The sequence below is a fragment of the Cyprinus carpio genome, chromosome A19 (genome assembly GCF_018340385.1).
Source record: "Cyprinus carpio isolate SPL01 chromosome A19, ASM1834038v1, whole genome shotgun sequence".
Lineage (NCBI taxonomy): Eukaryota > Metazoa > Chordata > Actinopteri > Cypriniformes > Cyprinidae > Cyprinus > Cyprinus carpio.
Window position 1 is genome coordinate 9806048 of NC_056590.1, and position 19530 is coordinate 9825577.

Genomic DNA, 19530 nt, shown 5'->3' on the forward strand with positions numbered 1-19530 from the left:
TGGGTTTGCTAAGAAGAGGATTATTTTATTTTGATTGTAAATTGAAGTGCTTCGTCCACACTACAATTCATCAAAACTCGTTACTTAGGTATGTTTTGGTTTGTCTGGTATTAGCAAGATTTTTGCTGTTGTTGACTTGTCTGAATTATCTTTTTGTCTGAATTTTGGGTCATTTGTGCTGTTAATTTTGATGTTTAGGTGTTGTAGAAAGTGCAATCTATGGTTGGATTTTGTTTTGCTTATGGACTTTGCATGATGAAAGGTTTTCTGCTAAAGGGGGAGGAAATGAAAGCAGAAAATAACAGACATGTTTGTTTTGAAGATTGTTAGGGAAATGCATGGGCAATTTGTGTTGAAAGATTACATAAACATTGACTACAATCTGTAGTCGAGCACACTAATAGAGATTTGTTTCATTTTTAGGTTTTTAGGCTTTTTCTGTGCTTTATGTCTGAGATATACATTCTGTGTTATTGTGCACTACACACTGAATTGCACTGTCAAAAATGAAACATCATGTAATTACTGTAATGTCAATAATTAATTGCTCAGACGCCAGTTGTCAGTTGTTTCAGTTAAGTCTTGTTATAATAAAAATGGTAAGAATAATGTAATCAAGGACATGGTTTATTCTAAGTCTTTTAAATTCAAAAACTGCCTGTAATTTAATTCAGTTTAAACATTATTCAAAAATCTGTATTTAATCTTTAAAAATCTTTTTGATCAATTGTGTAACACTAGGGATTTTTTTTTTTCTGAGTAATCTTGTGGTTGGTCATAAAAATGATTGTATTTAATTAGTTTTATGTAATACTTTATTGATATTGATCTGAAAAAAAAAAATCACAAAAGGTATTGGACATAATGTTGAAAGTTTTTTGGATTATTCATTACAATTTTTCTTTCTTTTCCCCCCTACAGACATAAATGAAAGTACTGGCAGAAACTTTGAAAGCATCAAAGGACTGAAGAGGAAAAAAGTTGTTGCTCAAAACCAGCTAAAGAAAATACCCAAATCTCCTGTCAAAAAGCAATCACAGACCAAGAAATCCATTTCTCCAAACATCTCTTCTTCATCCAAGGAAGCCACACCCTCCTCTTCTTTTTCAAGCAGTCCTTTGCATGGATTGCCTGAACCTCAAGATGCTGAAGATTCACCACAGGATGCATCTGCATCTAGAGCAGTAAAAGTGGAGCACAAGGAGTCATCAACCTTAGAGTCACAGGCTCTCAGTAACAAAAGTGCTGCAGAGGAACTTTGTGCTGCAGGGCCTGTACAGGCAGAAAGCTGCTGTGGCAACGGCAGCAACAAAAACGCATCTCCCTCTCAAACAAGTGCTCCCCTTGAGGTACTGCTCAAGGCTATGGAGCCAGATTTCAATACACTGACAGAAAGAAAGAACATCAGTTCAATAGGTCATCTTGGAAAATCAGTTTCCATTCCTGTCACTTATTCAGACTATGCCGTTACTATGCCTGCTGTAAATTTCAATGTCCAGTCACAACCCTCATTTGTGCCACCATTCAACGCAGCCAAACAGTTCTACAGCAGTGTGGCATCTCCAGGGCAACACACAACACAACAGTATGTGAAAATGTCAGGAAATCGTCAGCAGGACAAACCAGGATTTCAGAAAAGCTATAGTGTGGGTCCTTCACTTACATTGTCACACGCACCTGTTCCATTTGGATCAGGTGGCTTCCCTCAGAGCCAGCCCCCTGTTGTTCAAACATGCCAGTCTTTGTCAGCCACAGTACCCAACTCAATTCAAGTCCCTGTCACACCAGGTTTCAACCCTGTTCAGATGACAAATGTGGTCAACTTCAGTGCAAGCCAGGTATCTGACATCTCTGCAAAAGATCAAAAAACAAAAAAACAAGGGAAGTATGTCTGTGAATACTGTAAAAGGGCTTGTGCTAAACCAAGTGTGCTTCTAAAACACATACGGTCCCACACAGGAGAGAGACCTTACCCATGTGTAACATGTGGTTTTTCATTTAAGACAAAGAGCAACTTATACAAGCATAAGAAGTCTCATGCACATGCCATCAAACTGGGTTTGGTAAAAGACTCCAGAAGTGGATCCCTCTCTCAAGAATCGGACAAAGGCCTGGCCACACATTCTGATCTGGAGGAAAGCGGAGACAGTGATGAGGAAGGTAGTGCAGCTGACTTAGACCCGGATTCTTCACAAAGCAGCCTAACAGCATTGTCTGAGAGCAGTCATCTGAGTGCAGGCATGGTACCAGGAAGCCAAGGAGAATCAGAGCATTTGCTGGTGTTTGAAACTCTGAAACCACTGGTAACTCAGAGAGGTTGTGAGCCAAAGGTCACTGCTGCTCTCCCTAAAGTGGTTGTTCACCCTGTAAATGTTTCACCTCTGCGTGCAGACAGCCCAAGAGTTACAGATTTGGCATCTGATCATGCCACAGCCCAGAGGCAACGGGATTTCCAGACAGCTAACATACGGTCCAATGTAATGGTTCTGTCCTCATTGAAAGAAGTGGATTGCACAAGTCCTCTACAAGATTCAGTTAGTGAAGATGAAGATCAGCATTCTAAATCACAACTAGGAGGCAGCCATGCCCAGCTACAAAGGCAACAAGCAACTGATTACTCTCAACAGTCACAAGGCAAGTGTCTGCTAAGTCCTCGGAGTCTTGGAAGCACGGACTCTGGCTACTTTTCACGTTCTGAGAGTGCAGATCAAGCAATGAGTCCATCAAGTCCTTTTGTTAAGATAACTCCACCAGCAGAAAATGACATTACAAAGGCCCTACAAGTTCCCCCTTCCTCAGTTGTGGCAACTGTCATGCATGTAGCACCTGTCGAAAGGCCTCGAGTTTCTTCAGGACAAATGCGTCCTCCATTAGAAACCAAAGCTCTATCTCTTGAGGAGCGTATCTCAAAGCTGATCTCAGACAATGAGGCTGTTGTGGATGACAAACAACTAGACAGTGTCAAACCCAGACGGACTTCCCTTTCCAGAAGGGGTAGCATTGACTCCCCTAAATCCTACATATTTAAAGACTCTTTTCAATTTGATTTAAAACCACCAGTAGGAAGATCTAGTTCCAACTCAGATATACCGAAATCTCCATTCACTCCGACAGACAAATCCAAGCCAGTATTCCTTCTTTCTGTACCACCTCAGTATCCAGCTATCGACTGTTTGCCAATTACAAGAAGTAATTCGATGCCTACAACAGCTGGTCAGTCAGCTCTCTTCCCCAATGTAACACCTCAGCCTCACCCACTTAGGATCTGTCATTCATTTGATGACAAGATTAGTTCACTAAATGATGATGTGTTCTCTTCAGCACCCTCTACTCCCAATCCTGCTGTACATCCTCGTACACTAGTGAGACAGATAGCAGTTGAGGATTTGTCCACAAATGATGGTCACGTTCTCATCTCTGTTCATTCCATGGATGAGAGTCATCATGGACCAAGTATTACACATGAACCAAGAAGTAAGTCTTTTGAGCATGCAACAGAAAGAATCCGAAAACCCCAGCAAAACAAAGGGACAATGTACGAATGTGAGACTTGTCGCAACCGTTACAGAAAACTGGAAAATTTTGAAAATCACAAGAAGTTTTATTGTTCTGAACTGCATGGTCCAAAAAACAAGCCTATGCATGCCAGAGAGATTGAGACAGAAATTTTTGGACGTGGAATTCAGCACCCGCTTTTAAACAGAAATGCAGTAATTACCGGCATTGTAGAGCAACCACTCACAGTAAGAAAAAGAAGGAAAATAAAAAGTGTTGGAGATGACGATGACCAGTCTCCAACTGAGACCACTCCTCCATGTTCAAGAAGTTTTGACTCCTGCCAAACCTCTACAGGTTTGATAGGGCAACCTTATTCTCAACATACCCAGTCCTTAAGTAACACTGCTATTTTAGGACAAATACAAATCATTGGCAGAGCTTCAGAACCACAGGAGTCAAGGCTATCTCCAATAAGAGAGGCTCAGATCAGCACACCAAATAAAGAGAGAGGAGACCTCCAGAGACAAGGAAGTGGAACTTCAGTCATTCGACATACCAACTCCCTCAGCCGTCCAAATTCTTTTGAAACACCTGAGTCCATTGACAGGTCATCTCCAGTTGAAAAGGAGGTAAAGAGCACAGTAAAATGTCATGCAGAGGCTGCAGTGAGTTTATCTTCACAAAGTTACCATGACAGAATGTCTACACCTAAATGTGCAAGCCAAGGAATGGAACATCATGGTAAGCAAATCTTTACCATTGCTAGTGATGGCACACCTGTACAGCAATCACGGCTTGTGCGGCAGAACAACATTCAAGTTCCTGAAATCTTAGTAACAGAGGAACCAGACAGAGATCATGAAACTCCAGTTGTAGAATCAACAGAGAAACCAACAGAAACATTCAACTGGCCTCAGAGGAGTGAGAGCCTGTCTAAACTGCCAACAGAAAAACTCCCCCCAAAGAAAAAGCGCATAAGACTTGCTCAAATGGAACACTCTTCGGGTGAATCCAGCTTTGAGTCTAGTCTCTCTCGTAGCCTCAGTAGAGATAGTAGCTTGTCAAGGTGCTCTAGTATTTCAGCCTCTTTTGACAGAGATGATCCACCAAGATCTGACAGCCCATCAAAGTCTGACAGTGTTGGGAAGCCACCAGAAGCTCAAGGGATCCCTGTAGCAAACAACACTCTTGGAGTGCCAGGGATGATGAGACGCGCTACCTCAGAACAAATCAGCTCCACTCAGTCATCATTGGAAATTTCTTGTGACTACCGTAGCAAATCCTTTGATTGCAGCATCATGTCACCCAGCAGGCCTTTGTCACCAATTCAGACCGCCATGCCAAAAATTACACAAAGTCCTTCAACTACCCAGGTGCCTCTCATTGAACGAAGAAGGGGGCCTCTGGTACGTCAAATGTCCTTGAAGATTGCACCAGACCCTCATTTGCAAGTTAAACAGACTCCTCCCATCCAAAGGGTCCCCTTCACTAACGAATGCTCTGGGTCCCAACCTAGATCAATAAATCTGAACACATCTACTCTTGTTCAGTCTTTTGTTCTACATTCTGGAGAGGCCCCGCTACCGAAAAATGAGCAAGTGGTTCAAAGCATCAACCTTGGATGCCAAACCCAACAACCCCAAGTTCATGGTCTTCCACATCCATGGCATCAGACCTCAAGGGTTGTAGGATGCCGTGTGCAACCACTGGTTCAAATGGTGGCTGGTCAGACAGACGTTCAGAAGAGCTCTGATGAAAAAAATAAGAAGAGCTTTATACCTAAATACCAAATGAATTACCCTCTATTAAAAACAGGCCAGACATATTTAGCAGGTGTACAAGGCACACAGATCACTTTGCCAGTGATAACTATACCAATTGCTAATGAAATTAAAGTCTCTCAGTCAAATGATGGAATGCAAAATATCTATGTATCACAATCAGGTTATCAGGCTGCAATCAATAAGCCCCAAATTGTACTGCCTGCTGGTTTGCAAGTTGATACAGCATCTCATATAACACCAGTATCTACACCTGTACCACAGATTCTAATCACCCATGAGCACACCCTAGCACCTGCTTCTGTGGTTTCCAAGGTCAGCTTCCCTACGGTACATGTTGTGAACAGTGATTCAAAGATCGGACCAGAAATTCAAGCTCATAGGCAACCTGGGTCTGTTACTATACCGATGAAAGCCAACATGAAGTCTACTGACCAAAACCAAACCACTGAGCAAAGCATCCTGTCTCTTGGTTCATTGCATTGTACACAAAAACTTGCATCTGCAAATTTATGCCCCCAAGAGTCTACTGCGTCAAGCAAGCGTATGCTCTCTCCTGCCAACAGCCTGGACATTGCTATGGAAAAGACACAGAAACGGGCTAAAGATGAACACGGAGCTGCATGTCTCACTGATGGTAGATCACTAAACTACCTGAACTCCAAGATGTCAGAAATGACCAGGCAGAGGAAGTTAATGCTGGTTAGACAGGTTTGTACCACAGAGCCAGTGGACAGCCCAATTGAGACTGATGCCCCAGAACAATTGCCAGAGATGGCAGAAGCTGACAAGAACACCCAGAGACCAGTATCTCAGACAACAACTGAGATCAGTGAACACGAGATGGAGAGCAGAAAACCTACCACAACACCTGCTACATGTTATTCACCCAGAGTTCAAAGCTATGCCATGCCAGAGAATTCCACTCTGAAGCCACAAGAGAAACCTGAGGAGCAGCGTTGGCCTCAATCCAAATTTCCTCTGAGGCCTCCAACATTTCAGGGACAAGTGAAGTTAGCTTCTTCTGTGTCTGTTGTCAACACCAGAGACAGTCATCGCCTGTCTTTCCCTAGTCTGAAAACAGCTACAACCTTCACCTGGTGTTTTCTCATGAAAAGGAAACCCCTCCACATTCAACAGGCAGACCAGAGGATCTCTGCCTACTCTGCATGGGTAGTAAACCCCAACAATCCCAATCCATTGGGGCTTCCCACAAAAGTGGTCATGTCCTTGTTTGACTCCAAACAGACATCCAAGAAAATACACTACACCCAAGCAAAAACAACAACTTTGAAATCTGACATCTTGACCTACTCTGGGAAGCTGAAGGACATCTTGCCAAAAGTATGAGCATTTTCACTTGACTGATGCTGCTTTAACAGTTAGCTTGAACATACTGTTTGCTATTTTACATTTTAATGCATTTGTTATTGTACATGCATGATTGACAAATTCTTCTTGTATTTTGTATTGTTTCAGGTTTTGATTCAGCAAAGATCTGTGCCAACTGAGAATAGTGGAAAAACAAAACCAGAGACTCAACCAATTAATCAAACAGAGTCAGACAGAGACTCTTCCAAATCTGAACCCCAACGAGTGAAGATCTTTGATGGAGGGTTTGTAAATCTTAACATTTATCTTATCCCACTTCCCAATTATTTAACAGGGAATTTTGTTTTGATGTGCTATTTGTGGTATATTTTCAGTTACAAGTCAAATGAGGAGTATGTGTACGTTAGGGGGCGTGGAAGAGGGAAATACATCTGTGAGGAATGTGGAATCCGCTGCAAGAAACCTAGCATGCTGCGGAAACACATCCGTACTCATTCGGACATCCGTCCATTTCATTGTACACACTGCAACTTCTCTTTCAAGACCAAAGGTGGGTTCAGTCCCAAACAGTGATTTGAAAGCTGTGATGCTAAAAAAAAATGTTCTTACTCAATTGATAATTATTGAAAAGTTATTTTTGACTGTTACAAATAATGAGCAGAATTTATACGAATTGTTACAAATTTTAAACAGGAGGAAAAAAGATGGTAAAAAAATTACATTTTAATCCAGAAAAAAAAAAGAATCTAAAAAGCACCTCTGGTTTTTGTCTTCCATCATAAATGGCTAACTCATACACTTGCATAAGGACAAATTTAAACATGTTAATTTGTTTCATTTTTTTAAATGAAATGCAGTTTCATTTTCTAAATGAAATGTGTCAGGATTTGAGAACAGTTAGGTAATTTAGATAATTCTTAGGGAAGGTTGGAAATTATTTCTGTACAAAGTGTTTTTTTCTTACCTGCTTTTTTTGAAGACTGTGCCTGTCCTCTTAAAAAAGCCTGTATGATTCATCACAGTTGAACTTCCCACGCTGCACTGCAGAACAGCACACAGTGTCAGACCAGCCCACGTTCCTTTAAGAACTTCTTTATCAGTTACTCACCCATACATAGAGCTAATGCTTAGGAATATGTCATGCTTATGTAAACTCCCATGCCCTGCATCCGCCTCCCACCTGAGTGACCTCTTTGTTCCCTTTATCCACACAGGGAACCTAACCAAGCACATGAAGTCCAAAGCCCACAGCAAGAAGTGCATGGAAATGGGAGTTGCTGTGGGTTTTATTGAGGACCAGGACCCAGAAGACTCAGGTAGAAGTCTCTTAGGTGTTTTCGGAAATATCAACCTTAACCAGACACTGGATAGGGGAGTTTATTTGATGAGGACCAATGCATAACCAACCAAATTCAGAAAGCATAAAAACTATAGTTTTGTTTACACCATTACATATTAAATTTTTTAACAACAGAATCAACCTTGCAATTAATAGGCTTACTAATAATAGCACCATATGTTGAATGTGGATTGTCCCTGGATATTTCTGTTGCAGTGGTGATCAATGGCAATACCATAGTCTAATTAGAGATTCTAAATGCAGTCTTTTTCCTTGTTAACTCTTGGTGCATGTGGGCGGCATACAAGTGTTTAATGTGAGGAAATTGCTGCATCTAATTTTAGCAGAAAAGAGAGAGAAGCTGTGAGCTTTCTCTGGTCTCAGTTACTGAGAGCATATTTGTTTTCCTCTCACACAGTTCCACACAAGCTGTCAAGCACAGGCTGCATTTGTGGTCTGAGGTGTTAATGTCTTCCCTATATAATGTGATGGGTGTTTCTAGACCATCTATTTTTTGCTTTTCAGTAGATGTAAAAGCTATAGCTTAGTAAAGTGTAAGCTGTTGAAAAACCAAACACTATTTAAAGATTCAATTTAAATCTGTCATCTTTGGGTTACATTATTTAGGTCACACTGGGTTTGTGAAAAGTTCTTAGGAAAATTTTAATAGTAGAACTTTGTAGATCTTCAAAGTAGCTACAATTAGCTATGCTATAATATACGATTCTTCCTGCTCTTTTTGTTCATTAAGTTGTTTTTCCCCCAGGTGATCACGGAAGAGCAGAAAGTTCTGACAGACAGGACTCAGATGGTGATGACTCTGATGGCCCAGATGACGAAGATAACGATGGAGAAGAGGAAGATGAGGAGGACAGCCAGGCGGAGTCTGGCCTCTCTGCAACACCATCTGTTTCTGCAAGCCCACAGCATCTTCCTGCTAACCAGGCTGACATGGCTCCTAGCTCTCTGCTGGCTAAGATGTCCATCAGCCTGAATCAAACCCCAGCTCCCCAAACTCAGCCTCCTCAAGCTTCAGACTCCCAGACCTCAGACACAGAGCCTGTGGCTATGACAAGTCCAGTTTCGTTGGTCAGACAGATGTCAATTTCTGCATCCTGCCCAAGCCCTGGCCCTAGTCCCACCTCTTTCACATCCTACCCTGCCCCTGCCTCAGAATCCCACACCTCTGATACTGACTCGGTACACATGATGAGCCCAGTGTCACCTTGCAGGCTGATGTCCATCGACTACCCCGACTTTGATGTTACCCCTAGTCCCCCAGTGCCAGGCAAGGGTGGCAAACTTAGCCAGGTGAGACCCGTGTCCTCGCAGTCATTGTCTTTCCCGTCATGCATCTCTCCCTCTCTACATGTACACCTCACACCATACCAGTACCCGACCCCATATGCATTCCAATGTCTTGAGTCTCGCATGCCTGGCACATCAGCAAAACTGCTTTGAATGCATGAAAAGGTGAATAGAATTTTAATGTTGTCAATGACTGCTATTTTTGTGTTGTTTGGCAGTGTTGATAAAAGTATTCATAACATTTTTCTTTAACAGGAAGGAGCGTCAAGCACCATATCCCAGCCTGCAAGTGAGTGCAATGCCAACGTCGACCGTGGTACTCAGACCTCTTCCGACCCTCTTCAGGGACCTTTGCACTTTCCAAATGCAGATCTGATCCATGAGCCCAGAGTGGAAGCCACTACTCATCTCTTCAGCCACCTGCCATTGCACTCCCAACAGCCCCCTCGTTCCCCTTACAGCATGGTACCTGTGGGTGGCATCCAGCTTGTTCCTGCCGGTTTGGCTGCTTACTCCACATTTGTACCCATTCAGGCCGGGCCAGTCCAGCTAACCATCCCAGCACTCAGCGTGATCCACAGGCAGACCGGAAGCCCCCTCCCAGCATCCAAAACCCCGCCCCGGCCAGAGGGTTCTCCAACTCAGCCGCTGGTAGTTCAGGAACCAATCAGTAGTGTACTGCCTTGTTTCCCTCTGGGCCAAGTGGCAGGGCTTCAGACACTTGGTGCTCCCCAGCCTGCCCTGCAGCCTGTGGGTTTGGAGACCTTGAGCATGGTGGGTTTAGCCAACTCCACCCAGCTGGTGCCTCAACAGAGCCTGCCATTAAATGCCACCCTAGGCGTACAAGTGTTGGCAGCTAGCCCTGCCCCTCAGTGCAGCACTGCTTCACCAGCACAAATCTCTGGCCTGCAGATCCTCAATATTGCCCTCCCAGCCCTTATACCATCCCTTAGCCCCCTCTCAGCTCTCAGCCCACGTCCTGCAGCCCAGGATAAGTCACGTAGCCCTGAGGGTGTAGCATCTGTACCTCCACCAGCACAGGTTGCAGAATCACCACCAGCACCTATTTCTTCAGACAGTCCTCCAACAGCCAATCCAGGTGATGCAAAGCCATCCACAGAGCCAAAGCAGGTCTCTCAAAACAGCCCTAGCACTATATCTACAGACACAGGAGGTGTAAAGAAGACTACAGCCATGGTGGACAAACCAAACACAACACCACAACCTCCTTCGCCCTCCTCCCCCTCATCCTGTAATGAGAGAGGCTGCGATGTTGCACACAAGGCAACCGCAGGTGCGGCTAGTGAAGTGAAAAAGCAACCTGTCTCTAGACAACCAGTGACTGATGACTACAATGAAGCCTCCAGTGATGATGAGGGTAGACTTATCATAGCTACCTGAGAATCCCAATAAAAGCTCTGTCTTTTCTGCCTATGAATTTCTCTTTCTCTTTCCACCTCTTTCTCCTCCTTTTTTTGTAAAACTTTGTCACTTTGTAAAACTAAAACACTTCAGGAGGTTTGCAGCTCTGCAAGCCTTCTCTAAAAGCACATTTTCTGACAGTCATATTGTATGTGCAATCATAAATGATGACCAATTATTTTATTTTATACTTTTTTTTTGTCAGCACCGGACAGTTTTTCTTTTCTTTTTGTACATGTTGTATAGACAATTGTGCCTTTTGGAGTTTCTCGTTTAGAAACCTGTATATAATATCTTATAAATCTAGTAGTCACCTGTTTGGAAGTTAAGTTCATATGGAAGTAAAAGAAGAATGGAGGAAATTTGTTTTATTTTTAAATATTTTCTTTTTGAAAAGTTTTATGTCTATCGTAAATTGATGAGGAAATTAATGTTGTTCTGATATATAAACATTTCTATGGCTTTTGGGGGGCAGTGTTCTTGTGCACAGATGTTGTGGTCAAGTATTTATTATATTCCACCTGGTGCCCATTTTGAACTCCATAAGACCATAGGTATGAGTAAAATGGTGGCTTTACGTTTGCTGTATCTATACTATCAACAGTATCAGTAAAACCTTGTTTACAAGTGCAGAAATGCCTCTGAAGTCTCCTTTTTTAAGTGGTATAATTAGCTATGGGATTTTTCTTCTTTTTTTTTCTCCTTTAATCAACCCTGTAGAAAGGGTTATTCCCAGGGCGCTCCAAGACACCAGAATTATTCAGCAGTTCAAATCACTAATGAGGAGCCTGGAGAGGCCAGCAAATGACGTCACCAGTCAGCTCCTTTAGAGGTTTTATTGACTGCTACACTGTCCTTGTCTCAACAGGCTTGGTGCAAAAGCTCTCATTACATCTCCAGAATGACTCATTCAATTGAGAGTATTTGCTGCCTGCCTCTGCAGTCCACCAAGACTATGACTCAATAACGCTACCTACTGGACGGGCCGTGTTATTGCACGCAGAGTGGAGGAGTACAGGGCACATCGTGTAAGAAGGTGGGGTGGGGGAGGATGTTGCTTAGTTACCCAGCCCACAGAAGAGCATGAGAGTGGTTGAGACTCTCTGGAAACAGCTCCGAACATTCCGTCCATCCAAACCTGGTGAATTTAATCAAAGTGAGAGAACCTTAAATATCATTAGTGAACACGAAACTATTCTGCATCCGATGGAAACGACATTCCTAGATTTGTCCATAATGTAGATGTGTATGACTTTCAAACTTTCCACCTCATTCTAAATAAATCCCTTTTCAGGTCTCGTTAGGACCTGTATATACAGGCGAGACTTAGCCTTGTTTATGAGTGCGATGTCAGAATATTTGAAAAATATTACTGCAGTCATACCATCCTTGCCTGAACAGAACTGCATATTTCCATAATTGTCCTTAATGCAGCATCCATATTCACCTGATCTTAATAGATTGCGTTTATTGTTGTCCTAATTCTCTAGAATGAACAAGCAAGAACAGGTTGTAGGCCTATGTACGGAATCTATGCACTGTAATATTTAATACATTTTCGGAGCGGGTGGAGGGTAACCAATTGTGAGCGTCAACTGGCCCAAGTTTCCATTAACAGGATTTTCCATTCATTAGGGAAAGAGCGAAAGGCTAAAGTTTCAAAACTGCTGTTAGTTTCACTCAATATACTTCAGTATGCAATTCACAGACACCACAGAGATTCTAAATTAACGCTACTCTTGTAACTCTGAAGCTGTTAAGATATAAGTTTCAATTACAATTACAATTACAAACTGTGTGTGTGTGTGTGTGTGTGTGTGTGTGTGTGTGTGTGTGTGTGTAACTGTGCTGTTTCATTAATTATTCTTAATTTAAGTGCTGTTTCATTAATTGTTTCATTAAACTGTGCTGAAAACCCTATTCTGTTTAATAGCAGGTTCATCTGTGACAACTTACCCCACATTGAGTGCTCCAGTTGCAGGATTTTGTTTCAATTAGCTTTTCTGGGCAATATGGACGAATATGTTAAATAGTTTTTTCGTACAAAACTTTAAAGTTCTTCGCTTCTATATATATATATATATATATATATATATATATATATATATATATATATATATATATATATATAAAAAAAACTTTTCTATTTGCCTAAGACTGTTAAACATAACTATCTCCGGTCTACACTATATAAACATATAATAGACAGAAATTGTGGAATATTCTCGTTTGGAGTTTCAAGTCTGCGCGGTCTGTACTCGCGCTCCCTCTACTGCCCTGTATGAATACTGTCTTCATTTAAGACACCTTAAAAAAAAAAAAAAAAAAAAAACTTGGCACCAAACGGCCGCCCGGCTTCTTCATCCCGTTGGAATCTCAGGAATACAAAGTTCTTATCTCGCTCCACACGTTGCTTGTCGGTGACTATTGTCAAAGAGCATTGTGTTTGCGTGAGCGAGCGCGCGGGAGGCGGAGAGCGCGCGTATATAAGCGCTTCTGTACAGGGGTGTGCTCGAGAATACAGAAAGATGCACAAGTGCATTAAGACTGCAGCTTTATAGTGCAACACTCAACCCTTTTAGCTGTTTGCGAGTTTATTGGATTATCACCATTTGTGCCACATCAAGGACTTGCATAAGATTAAATAAAATGGATTTGAGGATTATTTTTCCATTGTTGTCCATGCTGTCATCTGGAATTTTTGATTTGGGTATGTACATATTTTAAGTATATTTATATCCAATATAATGTATTAAAGATTATTTCAGTGCCTTTTAATTAGTTTCCTAAATTACTGTTAAAAGTTTTTAAAGTTTACATAAGTATTAAACAATCTACAACGTTTCAAAATACAAACTTAAAAGTGCAGGTGTAATGCTTTATAAAGTTGCTGATCCTATAAAAACATGCAAGATATAGTTTTAATATTCTTTTATCTATAAGATGAGCATCACTGTCATTTTTAATTGAGTGTGACAAATTCCAGTTTTTCCAGTCCATCAAACACAGTTTTGCAACTTAAGAGTGTAAAAATCACAGTGCGTGTTTGTAGGTAGAATTCTTTATGTAGCAAAACCTTATGAATTCAACATAATTTTATGATTTTAGTTGCTCCAGCATCTTTGGGTCATGACACAGCACAAGACACATCAATCTCGTGCGACACCAGGACTAAGAGATGTTCCTGCGCAAGTTTTATGGATAAAGAGTGTGTCTATTTTTGCCACCTGGACATAATATGGGTCAACACACCAGAGTAAGTAATAACAAACATTATATTTAATGACTTTATATGTACACTATATATATATATAAATCATTATTAAATAATGGAATGACTAACATTGTTTTCTAATTATTTTTTCTTCCCCCCAGGCGAACAGTGTCATATGGACTTGGAAACGCTCCACGTAAGAAGCGCTCAGTAACAGAACCTGTTGTGTCCAAGTCACGCTGCAAATGTGCAGATAGTCAAGACAAAACATGCTCTTCATTTTGTCAGCTGGACAATTCCTTACAGTAAGTACACACTGAATGCTAATAATGTGAACAACGTCATAGTTCAAACCCAGATAGTTTTAATCTTAAAACCAATTTCAAGGTCACAGGACTTACTGGTTAAAAAAGAAATATTTGGGACACACTTGTTTCCTGAGCACTAGCTGTGTGTGGGAACCTCAGTAATAATTCACAGGCATAATTGCTGTCACTGCATGACTTGATGAACTTGCAGAAACAGGTTTCAGTTCTATTTGTGGACTTTTATCAAACTTGTTCAGGAATTGACTCCTCATGTCTCATGTGAACTTTCTTTTTTAGGCATAAAGCAGCATCAGACAAGGCAATCCATGCCGCCCAGGGCCAAGATTGTGCCAAGAAGCAATGCAAAAACAAGCTGGCAGACAAACAGACAAAGATTAGACGGTAAGATGTGTAACCACATAGATTAAAAAAATAAAGCAGCACATTCGCATTCTCACATGCATTTAAGAAATAATTGGGTGCTTTAATTACAAGCCTCTGTAAGATTGATATCTCTTGTGGCTGTGAAAAAACCTGCCATTAATGTTCATGACAGATATACTGTAAGTACATTAACTTTGAAAGAAAACAGTTTTTTGAAGACTGGAGTATAAAGTGGGTTTTACTTTCAATGTTCAGCTTATGGATACAATGAAAATCAGTCTTAAACTCAAATTTGGGGGCACTTTTTTAATGTTTTTAAAACCATGAATGCAAAAAATACACAAGATATATATTTATTCATATAAACATATAAATAATCTCCACTAAAGATGTACCATAAAATCTTACATTTCTGGCTGTTGCATCTATATTGAACTCTTAATTCTCAATATCTCTGAGAATCTGATTTAAGTTGTACAACTAGTACTTGTCAGGTAATTTTGGTCAAGGTTTCTACCGTGTTTGCTGTGATATTGACCTCATTGCTTTGTTTTTCTAAAGGATGAAAAACACAAAACAGATTGGTGACATCCTCTCCAAGGTGAGGGCCATCAAGAGGATCCATCTTCTCCTGGAGAAATGGCGAGTGAGGCAGCACCACAGGGCAAGAGCGTGGACGTCTGAAAACGCTGCCTCTTAGAGCTCCTCTCTGCTCATTTATCGCACACGTCTTGTGTTTTCATGCTATGGGGTGTCATCAGGTGTGTTGGAATACCTACAGATGCAAGCGTCTTGGATTGTGCTGTTTGTCATGTGGGCTCCACCTTAGAGGTGAGTCAGTATCAGTGTGCCATTGTGGAGCTCAACGGGATGAAAAACCAAGGAAGATGTTGACTGAAACAAACCAAACCTCAAATTATAAAGACTAACCTCTACCAACACTAAATGTTTCTGATCTAGACCTTTTGGTGCATGGGATAACTAGATGGAGAAGCCAATTGGGATGTTTAAATTAAACTGATTGCAAATAAAGACTAGCATTGAAGATATTTGTTGCACATGCGGAATTTGCTGTAACTAAATGAAACTGTGGAATCATGGACTCCAGAAACCCAAAGAGATGTGTCGCTCATCAGAGGACACTGAACATCAAGCCACTACAAGCCAAAGACTCTTTCTTGGATCTTTTTACTGGACTCATTAACTTTATTCAGTGTAAAACAATGAAGCTCTGCAGCTGCGTCAATGCTTCAATGGAATTGCTGTTTTTCACATTTATGTTAAATATTTATCTTTAGCCATATTGGCTAATAAGATTTTTCTCAATGTTATTTCTATGAAATGATAGCATTTTATTGCCATTAATGTGGTAAACTTTGTTAGGTAATAATAAATATTTTGCATTATTTAAACAACTTCAGTTGCTTGTGAATTTTTCTGCTTATTTTATGTCCCACTGAAATGCATAATTTTGTTTGCTCTAACAATATTAACATTTCATAGAACAGAATCATGTGCCCCAACTGCAATGTGTATATAGATATATATATATATAGAGAGAGAGAGAGATACTTATACTATAAAAGTACCATGGTCAAACCATGTCACCATATTTTTGTAAGCAGTCTCTGTGCTGATTTTAAAATGATGTAAATGTGATAAAAGACACACAGTAAACACTTTCAATAACAGTAGTTTTTTTTTTCATTTTATTAATATATATATATATATATATATATATATATATATATATATATATATATATATTTTTTTTTTTTTTTTTTTTTTTTTTGAAGGGCCCAAGGATGCTTCACAAAGCATAATCAAGCATTTTCAAACACATAAACAATCATGCATGAGCGGAACAAATAAAACAGGTAACATTCAGAGACATTACAGGGATCAGACAGCTGAAAAAATGTGCGCATTAGTTTAAATGTGGACTTAAAGACCTGGAAAGATGTACTCCACTGAAAGCCTTACAAACAACAATAGAGTTTAACCAGGTGCAGAAAGCAAGTGTTCAATGAACACAGATCAGATGGTTTATGTGTGTGCTGAAATGGGCACGAGAGATGAAAGGTGACGCAAACTGGATATGGCAAACTAGTCTTCATCCAGTAGACAGTTATGAACCAAACCAGTGAGTGTAATATTAAGGGGACAGTAAACCATGCTTAAACTCCAAAACAGAAAATGACCCCTAAGTATGTAAAGCAAAAGATTAGACCTAAACTATTCAAATTTTAATTTACTTTGAAATAATTTTCAATTTCAATTAAACAGACAAGCTGAAATAGTTTGTAAAATTTGCAAAATTTTATATATATAATATATATTGCTTAGAATTTATTTATTTATTTAGTCTGCAGATGATGGTTTTTGTAATATTTGGCCTTTTTTAAATTCTTCAAACTTTGAAAAAAAAAAAAAATGTCTGGAAAACTGGAAGCATTAAAAATAAGGTGAAACATAATTGACATTGACTTCATCCTTGGACCAAAAGGTCTTTGTCTGGATCTAGCTGTGAGGTCTTGGCAGATTTGCGTCTTGGATGTTTTGGTCTGAACTCCAGCTCTGACTACTAGCCTGTCAAATAAATGCATAAAATTCAATAAAAAAAAAAAAATTTAATAAATAAAAAACGAAAAATAATTTATTATATACTTATATTAAAAACTAGTATATAATTTAAAAATGTATTATAAAATGTATATATAAATAATATACAACCTCTATGGAGTGTTAAATGCACTAATATGCAATTAATTAAACTTTTTAAATTACACTTACAAACCCATTCATTTATTAGATCCCTTACTTTTTATTAAAGAATTGATAAGACTCCACTCACACTGCATTCTTGTATTTCAGGAGCTTTAGAAAAGACACTTAAGAAAATACACCCGGCAGGGAATTTCTGATAGATCCTTTTGATTGGTGAATTTTAGCCTGTCTTTGTCCATATGTGTACATGAGGGAAGAAAGTGAGAGAAAGACATACCATTAGTCGTGGCCTAATGGTTAGAGAGTCGGACTCCCAATCGAAGGGTTGTGAGTTCGAGTCTCGGGCCGGCAGGAATTGTGGGTGGGGGGAGTGCATGTACAGTTCTCTCTCCACCTTCAATACCATGACTTAGGTGCCCTTGAGCAAGGCATCGAACCCCCAACTGCTCCCCGGGCGCCGCAGCATAAAATGGCTGCCCACTGCTCCGGGTGTGTGTTCACAGTGTGTGTGTGTGTTCACTGCTCTGTGTGTGTGCACTTCGGATGGGTTAAATGCAGAGCACGAATTCTGAGTATGGGTCACCATACTTGGCTGAATGTCACGTCACTTTCACTTTTTTCACTTTTCTTGGATCTGCCTGTAAAAGTCCTCCTGAGCTGTGCACTTTTTGCATGCGGGTCTCCAGGGGCCGGGAAGACTGGCCTAAGTCATTAGGGCTTGAATAGAGCTTGAGCACAAATAATAGCCCAATATGGCACAAGGAATCTCCTTGAACTGACAGGCATTGAGCAAACAATGGAAGATACTCAGGGAGGGGCGGACACGCCTCGGGCTTCTGACGTCTCTGCGTGCTGCCAGGGTCACCGCCCTCAGTTACCTTCACACAGATGCAAACAATGCATTCACCTTATACACATACACTATGCCATATAATAACACAAAACATTGACGCAAATGCAGACTTAATTCCAAGGGCATCCCGGGACTGTGATTTTGAGTTAGACAGTGCAGGCTGATGCAGCTTAAACCCTTCACTCATCATCTGCAAATGAGGCGCTCGTTATGAGAGTTGACTGATGGGATCAGGGCTTGTTGAATGGGTGCTGATCAGTGTTTTTAATGATTTAGGCTATCTTTTACACTCATAAAAATTTGAATTATTCTTTAGATGGGCCAGAGATCCTCCCTGATAAATAAATGAGTTACAGAATTCCACTTATTCAGGTGAGTTGTCTCACTAATATATCTGCGGTCGACCATCCACCTGGTGGAGAGTGATGACACATTGGCTCTGTTGCAAAACCTTTGTATGCAGCATATGCACGCTAACTTGGAATAAAAGAAAACTGTGCCTTGATGCACTGCTTGGGTCAAATGTTAAAGCAGCTCTCCATGTATTCTTCATGAATTTGACATTTCCAGAATGCAGTGCAAACAAACTCAGTGAGCAAATAATTTTGAGATGGCAGAGAAGGTGAGAGAAATGACAGCTTCATTCAGCAGTGAAAAGTAATAAATATATAATTAAAATATAATTATTTTATTTATATTTGATATGTACTTTTAAGCTATTAGAAGCCACATCATTAGCTTAACTATGTTAACGTCAAACTATTGCAAGCCGATATTATAAAAACTGTTTTTATGCTCACCAAGGCTGCATTTGTTTGATCAGAACAGTGATATTGTGAAACATTACAATTTAAAATAATTGTTTTCTATTTGAATATATTTAAAAATGTAATTTATTTCTTCGATGCAAAGCTGAATTTTCAGCATAATTACTCATGTCTTTAGTGTCACATGATCCTTCAGTAATGATTATAATATGCTGATTTGCTTTTTTTTTTTTTTTTTTTATCAATGTTGAAAACAAATATTTAAAATTTTGTTTTAGGATTCATCCATAAATACAAAGTTCAAAATAACAGCATTCATTTTTAACAGTATTAATATTTATTTATTTTGGCCTTTAGATTTTGAAACGGGGCTTTTATTTCACAGGGCCATTTACAAGAATCACCCCAGGATTCGTTCAGTGCACTGTCGTTTCACACTAATCCAACTTTCTCTGTGTTAACACAACTCAGACACACACACACACACACACACACCCTCTATGCCTCCGGTCATCTCCTTCAGCAACAAAACAACATCTGAAACTATTACGGAAGATCCCAAAAACATACTCAGAATTATTTTTTGACAGACCGCAA

The 19530-nt window shown here is 40.1% G+C and overlaps 2 protein-coding genes across 5 annotated transcripts in view; both read left to right on the top strand.

Annotated features, from left to right (window-relative positions):
* Window positions 1-11312, top strand: part of LOC109112409 (zinc finger protein 40-like) — a 55666-nt gene extending 44354 nt beyond the window's left edge. For 3 of the 4 annotated variants that reach the window (XM_042776291.1, XM_042776292.1, XM_042776293.1), the window contains exons 4-9: window positions 922-6623; window positions 6759-6895; window positions 6986-7161; window positions 7826-7927; window positions 8717-9261; window positions 9514-11312. In XM_042776291.1, coding sequence (XP_042632225.1) covers window positions 922-6623; window positions 6759-6895; window positions 6986-7161; window positions 7826-7927; window positions 8717-9261; window positions 9514-10659 — 7808 coding nt within the window. In that variant the 3' untranslated portion in view covers window positions 10660-11312. Of the gene's footprint in view, window positions 1-921; window positions 6624-6758; window positions 6896-6985; window positions 7162-7825; window positions 7928-8716; window positions 9424-9513 lie in introns of all 4 variants that reach the window. The other variant, XM_042776294.1, reaches the window with a different exon arrangement.
* Window positions 11313-12890: 1578 nt separating this feature from the next.
* Window positions 12891-16272, top strand: LOC109111994 (endothelin-1-like). Its single transcript, XM_042776295.1, has 5 exons — window positions 12891-13390; window positions 13789-13936; window positions 14056-14199; window positions 14500-14604; window positions 15148-16272. The coding sequence occupies exons 1-5, from the start codon at window positions 13330-13332 to the stop codon at window positions 15284-15286; spliced, it is 597 nt and encodes a 198-aa protein (XP_042632229.1). The 5' UTR covers window positions 12891-13329; the 3' UTR covers window positions 15287-16272.
* Window positions 16273-19530: the final 3258 nt, after the last annotated feature.

What these genes read in the sequence shown, in the direction of transcription:
- LOC109111994 (XM_042776295.1), top strand. Translation starts at nt 13,330, where the DNA reads ATGGATTTGAGGATTATTTTTCCATTGTTGTCCATGCTGTCATCTGGA. An exon ending in ATCTGGAATTTTTGATTTGG is followed by an intron (nt 13,391 to 13,788) that starts GTATGTACATAT and finishes TTATGATTTTAG; the next exon opens with TTGCTCCAGCATCTTTGGGT. An exon ending in CAGCTGGACAATTCCTTACA is followed by an intron (nt 14,200 to 14,499) that starts GTAAGTACACAC and finishes TTTCTTTTTTAG; the next exon opens with GCATAAAGCAGCATCAGACA.